The sequence below is a fragment of the Amphiura filiformis genome, chromosome 7 (assembly GCF_039555335.1).
Source record: "Amphiura filiformis chromosome 7, Afil_fr2py, whole genome shotgun sequence".
In the NCBI taxonomy this organism is placed as follows: Eukaryota; Metazoa; Echinodermata; class Ophiuroidea; order Amphilepidida; family Amphiuridae; genus Amphiura; species Amphiura filiformis.
Genome location: NC_092634.1, coordinates 40,324,347 through 40,335,057, shown reverse-complemented (window position 1 = coordinate 40,335,057; position 10,711 = coordinate 40,324,347). Strand labels below are relative to the sequence as shown.

The 10,711-nt window shown below is 37.6% G+C and overlaps 1 protein-coding gene across 1 annotated transcript; it reads right to left on the bottom strand.

Moving 5' to 3' along the window:
- Positions 1-339: 339 nt before the first annotated feature.
- Positions 340-9,383, bottom strand: LOC140157850 (uncharacterized). The gene is made up of 4 exons (XM_072181097.1): positions 9,187-9,383; positions 5,553-5,691; positions 2,747-2,883; positions 340-1,165 (listed from the first exon to the last, which is right to left on the bottom strand). The coding sequence occupies exons 1-4, from the start codon at positions 9,381-9,383 to the stop codon at positions 340-342; spliced, it is 1,299 nt and encodes a 432-aa protein (XP_072037198.1).
- Between the last annotated feature and the right edge of the window lie 1,328 nt (positions 9,384-10,711).

Sequence of the window (10,711 nt, the reverse complement as noted above, 5' to 3'; positions counted from 1 at the left end):
ACATTTGTCATACCAAGAAAGGATAAAATCAAATTGAGAAAAATTCTTGGTATGATTTGTTGTACTACATGACATCCCTGGAGTGTTCGCCCGGGGTGTTCGCCCATCCATGACAGGAATGAAAAATAGCAATCCTGTCCTAGCCTGGCCAACACCGTCGCCAAGTCCTCCTCAACATGCCTGACATATGTACACCCTTATTTTACCTTTACCACATCCATGAGAGGCACATCACCGGGCCCCCTCTATCTTAACTTAACTCTAACTCCCCCAAGTCCGATGAACCTAGCAGCCCAGGTCCCTCCCCTTCTGGTCAAGATACCATGTGGACGTTAAGGTTTAAACATCGCTACTATTATGTCCAGTAATCTGACGCCAGTTCTTTTCATCAACAATTTCATAATTCAGTTTAGGATAATGGCGCACATTATTACGTCTTTGGTAGCATGTTTCTGTATACAAGCTCTCTATAACTGGTTTGAGAGGTGGTATGCCTGCTAGCTGTGCTATTTGGTTATAATACTCCCATTGAAATTGCCCTAAAATATGTGCGTATCTACGGGGCCAACCCAAGTCAAGGCGTCGCTGTAAATCAGATTCATTATCCACTTCAATCTCCTCCTTGCTTGGGAGTTTGAATGATCCTTCAAGTATTGCTATAATTAGTCTTGCTTGCAGGCTAAATTGTGGGAAAGACAGATTGCGGGTTGGTAAACCAATAAAAGAGAGGCTTGGATATTCTGCATGGATCAGATGTTTAAACAACGGGGATACTATCTGATCCTCACTAACTGTCACCCGACATTCTTTTGCTAGAAATGAAAAATTGAACTCATAACCCGTACATAACAAAACAGTGTCCACTTCATAAGTCTGTCCATCTGTGAATATCACCTTGTTACCACTGAGGTAATCTATGGCTGGTACTTGTGCAACATTCGCAGGAAACTCACTCGGCAGAGTTTCTCCCCAATGACTCAGGAACACCATCTTCACATGTGGATGCATGTCTAGTACAATGTCCTGTCCCGAGACACTGGCTCCAAGACATACTACAGTAGAATCTTTGAAATCCTCTGGTTTACGGTAATTGTGACTGTGGAGGATGGTGCCGGTAAAAGTGTCTTGTCCTTTCAGCTTTGGTATTTTGGGGACAGAGTAATGCCTGCAATTGATTAAAGATGTCAATAATTAGTGATATAATGTTTTAAAAAGCAATCGTATAAAATGATGATAAAACTAAAAACTTTGATAAAAAACTTGATAAAACTTGAAAATCGCTGTTCCGAAAAAGCGAGTTTTCAAAAAATCTTAAACACTTAAGAGCTGGGGTATGAACATTTGGACAGTATTTATTTTGGGACATTAGAGCACATCAGACATATCGAATTGCATTCTGATTACGAAGAATATCATTCTGATATCAAATAATTTTGATTTTTTGAAATTCGCAATTTAATACACATTTTATGGCAAATCATTAAAAATTGATATTTTTGATATTTAACAGTACTTGAAGTAAAATTTGTAAATCTGATGATTTATACTTTAAAGTATATGTAGGTGGGATGAAAAGCCGACGATCAATTGAAAATGTTGACCTTTCGTATTGAAGATATGGATTTTTTTCCCAAAACACCCAAAAAAAATTAGGTCTTTTTGGGAAAAAAATCCATATCTGTAATACGAAAGGTCAAAATTTTCAATTGACCGTCGGCTTTTCCTCCCTGCTACATACACTTTAAGAATATATCATTAGATTTATATAAAATTTGTATTATATTGTGATTTTCAAAAAATGAAAATTATTTGATATCAGAAAGGCATGCTTCGTATTCAGAATGCAATTCGATAGGTCTGAGGTGCTCTCATGTCCCACAAAAATACTGTCGAAACGCAATAAACGCTCATTTTAGATCCCTTAACAATGTTTGAATTTTTTCTGATTTAATCAAATAAATGATTGAAGGTATCAACATAAAATATCTTATTATTTGTACAAATTTGGCTGATTTGGTATAATGATTAATGCAACCGGTTCTAGGAAATTAACTTCGTAAAAAAATACACATAAGAAGACTAATTTTAATGATCTTGGGGCCGGTGGATACATCAACAGTATATTGAACCTACGTATACCGTAAACGAGGGGCAGTCAAGAAGTTAGTAGAACAACATACTTGAAAGAGTACCAGCCAACTTCTTTACTGTCTTGCTGAGTGCTCAACAATGGATCACTAACTTCAGATCTTCTATTAACTGCTGATCCAAACATGCCTGCCCTACCTATTCCATAACCAACGATTAATTTACAAACACACTAACTGTAGGGCTATCCTTGGTTAGTTGACCTCACCTTTGTAATGGAAAGAACTAATGCATTACAGACTTTGGAGTCATTGGACTACAATCTCCTTTGGAGTCCTTGGACTCCACTCTCTATTTAAATGTGTCTGCAGATCCTACAATACACATAAAATACTTTACTCAATAAAAATATCTTTGTCACAGGCTTGTAGTCGCAGGTTCTCAGTTGTAAAATCCTAGATACTCATTTGCTGGATAACCTAAACCCTGTTGGTGTTTTATGTGATACCCGACTCCGCCCCCTTCCTGGAGATGCACACAGGAAATAGTATCTTTATAGGCTTTGATAGTTTAAGATACATGAGTAATGCTTGTTTCTCGTATGCATGTGTATTTGTGTGTTGACAACCCCCTCTCGGCATAATCTGTAATGCCTTACCCATTGCAGACTATAACAGCATCAAAAAGGCTAGTCTGGCTTCCGTTTACTTTGTCAGTCAAATCTCTTACAGTCACCTCCCATAGCGTCTTCTCACCATTGGTGACAGGCTTTACACATTCAACTACAGTTTTGAACTGAAAATAAACAAGTAAATGATGATGAATGATTGTTTGACATGAGGAGGTCAATAGATAAAATGAGGACAATGTTGTGAAAGAAAGAAAAATTTGCATCACGATTAAAGTTCTAATTAGCTTTAATTTGATGTAATATCATGTATATTTTGTAAGAAAACCAAGTTATAGTTGAAAACATTTGGCATTTAAGCGATTTTCTAAAGTTCTTCAAGGTGGAGCGCCCCAGCAAACACAAAACGTTTTCGACATCATTCGCAAAAGCTTATAAAAGGTTGTCAGAAAACGTTTAAATGTCGGGCTATATAAAGGGTACATTAAATATTATTTGTTGGTAATTTACTGCACAGCAAACATAAATATTTTACAGAAAACATTTTAATGTCGGGTTATATAAAGGGTATAAAAACGTTTTAATAACATTCTAAAAACATTTTTGAAAACTTGGTACAAATCATTCTAAACAGAATGTTATTTGGGGGCTGAAAAAATATTTTGCTAAAAATGTTTGCCCCAAATATTTACAATAACGTTTTTAAAATGTTTTCACGACCTTTATATTTAAATGTTATTAAAACGTTTTGTAAAAAACATTTTAAGAACATTTCTGTGTTTGCTGGGTGCAAATATTTTAACATAATGTTATTTAAGTGTTGACAAAATATTTGGCCAAAAATATTTGCAAAAATAGTTTACAATGACATTTCGAAAACATTTGAAAAATATTGTTGTAGTGTGTTTTCATACAAAACGTTTTAAACGATTTCATGATAACCCGACATTTTAATGTTACTAGCGGGATACCTGCGCTTCGCGCGGGTCCCCGCTAGATGGGAGCGTTCACCATAACAGGACTGAACAGGTAGAATAATTGAAAAGGTACATTTTATTTTTCTAAACCTGTCTCTTCTTACACTTTCTTTTTTAGTTTCTTTTGCTTAGCTCATAGCGTGTCTGCGGACGTGTTCACCCGTTATCATAATCCCGTGACCCGTCCATGTACCTTTTTGTCCTTTATTTTTCCTTAGTTGTTAGTTCCCACATAATTAAAACCAGAGAACCAGGACTCGACCGCCATCTTGATACAGGCATGGAGCCAAAATTGAGGTTATTCGGTTTCCCTCGGAATGCGCGTGAGGCATTATGATGGGCGCATTTGGGGGGGCGCAAGACTAGATAAGCGTCCCATAGGATAACGTGTGATTTTGGCCTACTTCGAGCGCCATTCCTGGCGTCCCTGCAATACTTGGAAAAATAAATTTGGTATCAAATTAAAGCTCTGTTTCTGTAGATTCCAAAACATTTGTCGGCATATATCGATGACCGTTGACTTTTTTCGCTATTTCGCGGTGCAAAAAATATGGCCTAAAAATATACTAAATTCACCACTCACATTTCAAAATCGGAAGTTGTCTTCATCCGCCACAGAGAATCGCTTTTGAGATAAAATGTCCGGTTTTTTCTGCATGTTATCATTGAAGACACTTGTCGAATTCATATGAGCTGATATTGAGTGATTTAAAGTGAACATGTCGGTAGATATGGTCGCTACAATCTCATACTCACTATGGACTATATTAGCCGAATTTCGTTCTTACATAAAATGCGTAGTGATTTAGTGTTGCGCCCCTTTAGAGACGCACTTGATGCGACCTGCACGCGAGTACCAAGACGCTTCAGATGAGACGCAGAGTTGTTTTCGTTCGTCTCCGCGCACCGTCGGCAAGGACCCCATACCCCCAATTTTCTCCCCATAGCTGACGGCGCGATTGTACGTAGCGGTATAGGGAGTCCCGGTTCTCCTTCTCTAATTCTGTGTTAGTTCCGTATTATCATGTTCACTGGTCTCTGGCTCGCAGTCGCGTGGCTCTGCGCCGTTTACGTGCCCCCATTGGCGTAGTGCGCATTACGCACGAGGCGCCGACGCGCTGCCGGCCAGCTGCAGTGACGCGTAGGCTGACAACCGATTTTCATAACAAAAAACCCGTTTTTACCCATATTTTCACTGGTTTTGCAGCCAATTCTTGACCGTTTTCAACCAAATAAAGTTTAAACACGTTCCCGTATATTCATCGATCTCCCGTATGAATTTGGCGACATTTGGATCGAAACTGACAGAGCCTTTATAGTGATACATACATAGATACATAGATACATACAACATTCCCCTATTTATAGTAAGATAAAAACGTTTTTACCTAAACCAAAACGCAAAATATAACTTATTTAAAACGTTTTAAAAACGTTTTTGTGTTTGCTGGGGCGTTAGTGACCATATTAACAGCGCGTATCGCGAAAATATTTTATAAGCTTGACACATTATTGTAGAATACGTTTGCCCCATTCATACCGCGGATCGACGCGAAGTCAGGTACCGCGTGAGCAAACTCAAAAATAGCGCAAACAGCGCGACCGTACACAAAAGAAACTTCGCGCGTAAGATAAGCGATGTCGCTGTACCGGCATCAGCTGAATTCTAATAATAAAAAAGGGGGCACAGGCAGGGAAAATTCTGTTTATTTATTCATCTATGGCCCCATTATTGTAGACTAATGGGCTCTCACGTGACTCTTTTGGACAAATCACAGTCATTGAGTCATTAAGTAATTATTTAATTTGGTTAATTAATCAATCAATATTAGTTAACAACATGATTGACTTCAACATACCTTGATGTATTGTAATAGGTTGAATTGTGCGACATACTTTTCCAGATAGTCTAACACATCCTTGTGGGTCACAAATGATGGAAGAGAAGGATCAAATGGAAAATCTGGAAAAGCCATCACTTCTTTGGATTGATTAGTCCTGAATAAAACGAAATGAAACAGTCAGTTAAAAGTATTGAAGAGGCAACATACCGATTTACAGGCGGTTACCGGCGGGTGAACCTCATTCCATTGTTTAGAACAATAGAAACCGGCTCTAACCGGACGGAGTCGCCCGGAACCGGCGGTCGAGTTTTGATTTCACGCCTTAGTCACCTGTTCAATTATCTTAGACCAGGTGTTATTATTCAATATTTGACAAAGTAGCGATAAATATGAAAATTCATGAGTCAAATGTTGCTAAATATTGTCAGACCCAACAAGTTTTCAACTTCCACTTGGCAAACCTGATGATAATTTTGGTCTTTTCCGGCTATATTTTTTTATAAAAAGCTGTTGAACATCGGGTACCAAAACTTTTTTGAATTAATCCATATAATGAAATGGGGACGAATGTTCCAGTTAAAATAATTAGATGCGCTGAGTACGTATTCGATCTTGCGTATTAGGAAGTGTTGTCCGGCAAAATAGAATTATTTACCTGTAACTCGAGTTGAAACCCCACTATTGAAACATTACTTTATTATTAAAACTAGCGGGATACCCGCGCTTCGCGCGGGTCCCCGCTAGATGAGTAAATGGGAGCGATCACTAAAACAGGAGGAATTACTGAAAAGGTAGAATCATTGAAAAGGTAAATTTTATTTTTCTAAACCTGTTCCTTCTTGCATTTCCATTTAGCTTCTTTCTTTCTTTCTTTTCAGTTTCTTCTACATGGGTCTAGTTTGTTCCCATTAAAAAATTGCTATTTAGCTTGGGATTTTCCGTTTCCATGTTATTTATTTATTTAGGCCTAACCGCATTCCCATTATTTTCTAAATCTGTCCTTTCTTACGTTTCCTTTTAGCTTCTTTTTTTATGCTGCTTAGCTTGTGATTTCCCGTTTCCATGTTATTTATTTAATTCTGTTTTCATTATTTTGGCTTCATTTTTCTTATATTTTCTGATTAGTTTTTAATTTTAGCTTTTTTTTCTTACGTTTCCTTCTTTATTTTGCTCCCGTTTCATTTAGTAACCCGTATAATACCCGTATCTTTTTTGTCTTCCCTTTCTTTTCTTTTTTATTCATTTTATTCTTTCTTTCTCTTCAGTTTCTCCTACATAAATCTATTTTGTTCCAATAGATATATGCTGCTTAGCTTGTGATTTTCCGTTCCCATGTTATTTATTTATTGAACCCCGTGCCGTTTATAAATCTACCCTTACTTACATTTGTCCTTTTAGCTTTAGGTTTTTTTTCTATTATTTTGTTCCCATTTTCATATTTCCTGCTTATTAAGTTGTAGCTTGATTTCCCGTTTGTATTTAATTCTGTTCTCATTATTTTAGCTTCCTTTTTCATGAATTATTTATTTATTTATTTATTCTTTCATTTTTAGGTTCCTTCCTTCCTCCCGTATCCTTACGATTTTTATCATTTTGGTAATCTCTTAACCAAACCCAGTACCCTTTTTGTCCTACTTTCTTTTCTTTTCTGGCACGGAAAGTTGGCCTATGCATATGCGCCTTCCTTTTATTTATATATAGATTTATTTATTTATTTACTCTAATCCACAACCCTGTACCCATAACCCATCCATAGTAGGCCTACCTTTTCAGTTTTGTCCTACTTTCTTTTCTTTTCTATTTCTCTGGCACGGAAAGTTGGCCTATGCATATGCGCCCCGTGCGTGCGAGTCACATCCCTTGTACGCCAACGCACTAACACCAACGCGCTGCCAGTTAGTTACGGTACGCGCTACCACTGACAATAAAAAGGCCCGGGAAAAAAAATCCCGGTTTTAACCATATTTGTTGACCGTTTTCAACCAAATAAAGTGCAATGCATTTCCCGTATATATTCCTCAATCTCCGGACGATTCATAGGCCTAGAATAAATAATGAAATTGTACACTGACTCTCTGCACCCCGGGTCTCCACGCAGGCACTATCACCACTCTAGACTACCAGACCACTGTTTCCTACGTTACCTTAGTGATGACGCAAAGACCTGATTCACGCGTCGTAGCCTTAATTTCTTGACTGCCAACCTTGATGCAGTGGCGGTAAATGGGGCGCGTAGATCTGCGTAGGGACGAAAAGCTCGTGAGATCATTATTAAATTATGCGCTGTTATGCATCTAGATAGCCTGAATCATTTCTTGGCCACCTCGTAGTTGGCAGAAAACGGGGCAATGTTGCTATGCATGCGTATGGTTTTTTAATGGAAATATTATTACGCGGTTCACACTGTCCTTATTACCCACAATGCCACTGCGATCGATTTTGCATAGCAACACGACAGTTTTTTATGTTATTCTCTTAGTTACCACCAATTTTAGCAAAAACGAATGTCCGATGGAAAAATGGTAATATGTACCCGATCAATATACCAATAAATCAAAGCCGAAAGTTTAGGCAATTCGGAGAACACTCGCGCACAAGATGGGCAACCTTCCTTTTATTTATATAGATGTAAAGATGAACTAAGGTTTTCAGAACACATTAGAGACTGAATTTGGAGAAAACCTTCTGATAATTACAAACACTCGCTGAGCAGCAAGACTTTCCCTCTAAGCTTTTAATCCGATAGCTGAGTATCTATATGTTTTCATGAATTGGAAGACATTCTTTGATGTATTACTGAGCTCAATCATCTGAAATTACTGGAGCGTGAGCCACCCAGGCCCTACACAGTATTCCACTCCACTCTCGAACTTTACTTCCCCCTCCCTTCCCTTCCTTCTTCCGTTAATCCCCCCCCCCCCATTGTTTCTCTTTCTCCTCCCCACACACATCCTATCCCCCCTCTCTATAATATTCATTAGTCTATATTGGAATTAATATAGCTATGTTGCTGAGTAGTGTTGAAATTATTTAATAAGGAATTATGAACATTATTGGTTTGCTTGTAATAAAAAAAACCATGAACTGATGAACAATTAACCCAAAACCTACCTGGGATGCATTCATAAATGTAATATCTTTTGAACACCTGACACGTGTCCAAAACGTCCAAAATTGTTTAATAATGTTAACTTCCTATACCACTTCCTAGGCCCTACTGTGTGATATTAATTCCTGCTCTTCTGAACTACAATCAATAAATATGACACAATTTATGAAAAGATACACCACTTCCAAATAATTTAGCTACAGCTTATTTCAAGAGACATCATTCTGGTACTAGCAGGGGGTGGCACTAAATTCACGGTTTTTGTTTTAGCCACGCAAACCTATGGCAAATTTAGAATAGGGACACATGCAAATGAGCTAGTGCCACATCCTGATATATTGATCCATGGTACTAGTTTAATGATAATTATAATGGTGCCCAATTTTTGCGGGCAAATAATATTACTGGATGGGCATTTTGGGGCAATGGGCATGTTGAATTTCCAAGGGTGGGCAAAATAATTTACTGGGTGGTCATTCACCCATCCAGTGTACCTGTTATTTACCTACCTCCCTCACGTCTACAACCTTCACCACTTACTTGAGATTTTTATACATGCTGGAATGAATAGGGAATCCATATTGATCTTTGCCAGTCTCTTCAGTATAAACCCAGGTGCCTCCAATCCGATCACTTTTTTCAAATACAATTGGTTCAAATGAGTCAGGCTTGGGTGACAGATATCGGGCAGCGCATAGTCCTGCTGGACCGGCTCCTATTACTGCTACACGCTGCATTATGCAATGCAAAGTCTGGAACAGAATATGAATGAAAAACAGAGGCTTTTTAGTTTTTAGCAATTAAAATTAACTAATTCACATTTCAACTACAGCATCACAATATATTTTAAAAGTAGAATACAAGAAAACTGATCCTGCTAAGACATGAATGAAACAAGACGTTGACATTGTTCTAAGAGTGTACACTGTTAAGACGGTTGAGTAAAATTTTACCCAACAATGGGTGCCACATTAACAACCCCTTTTGTGTGGTAAAATATCACTCTTTGGTTATCCTTGAATAATGGAGGCATTTTAGGGAGAAAGTTCATGTTATACCGATTCCAACGGTATATATTTCCGAACCCAAATTTACTTCAAGGAAGTCTCCGGCAATCACAACATTATGCTAATATCTGTAAGAAAAATAATTATCAAGCACGAATCACGGCGTTTTTATTTACAACAAACTCATAGTGACCATAAAAACGAATAAAAAAACATCCGTCTCTCAGCAAGCGATATTCAAAATTCCCGGGCGCCGAAATTGTCGAGTGCAATGACGTCTCAGTAATACAATGAAGGCTGACAACAATGGAGCACAAATAACCATTACGTCCGTGCACTTAGACAATTTCGGCGCGGGAAATTTGAATATCGCGTGTTGAAACCCGACTGTTTCTATTCGTTTTGTTTTAAATGAAACCATGTGATTCATGCGTGATCATTATTTTTTTAACATATAAAACATAATGTTATGATTGCCGGATACCCCCTTTAAAATCAGTATTCAAATTATTTATTCACGGAGAAAACCATTATATGCCACAAAAAATAACAAAAATATGTATTAAAAATATCCCAATTCGGTATTTCAAGGTAATCAGACGACAACATAATAGCCACTTACCTGTACCTGTGTATAATCTAAAAGCTCAATTTCGTCTCAAAAGCGATAAATGAGGAGAAAACGGGCTGATTTCCGGAGACTAATTATTGGTTAATATCGAGTCTTGTGTGCCACAACTGCTCAGCCAATCATCAATAAACAAAAACTATATCATTGAGCAGTTTCATAACAAACCGGGTCACATTGACACGGTTATGGCTATAATCCAATTGTATAGGGAGAAAGTTCATGTTATACCGATTTCAACGTTATTTTTTCCGATCCAAATTTACTTAAGACAGTTTACATGAAAACCCTTATATGCCACAAAAATTAATAACAAAAGTATTAACAATATCCTAATTCGGTACTTCAGAGTCTCGTGAGTTCACAAGATAGTCAGAAGACAACATAATAGCCACTTACCTGTGTATGTAAAAGCTCAATTACGTCTCCA

Bases quoted from the DNA above. Each gene is read 5' to 3' on its own strand.
- LOC140157850 (XM_072181097.1), bottom strand. From the start codon at position 9,383: ATGCAGCGTGTAGCAGTAATAGGAGCCGGTCCAGCAGGACTATGCGCT. The intron at 5,692-9,186 runs GTAAGTGGTGAA...CGTTTTATTCAG, and splicing joins AGCATGTATAAAAATCTCAA to GACTAATCAATCCAAAGAAG. The intron at 1,166-2,746 runs GTAAGGCATTAC...AATCAATTGCAG, and splicing joins GCTGTTATAGTCTGCAATGG to GCATTACTCTGTCCCCAAAA.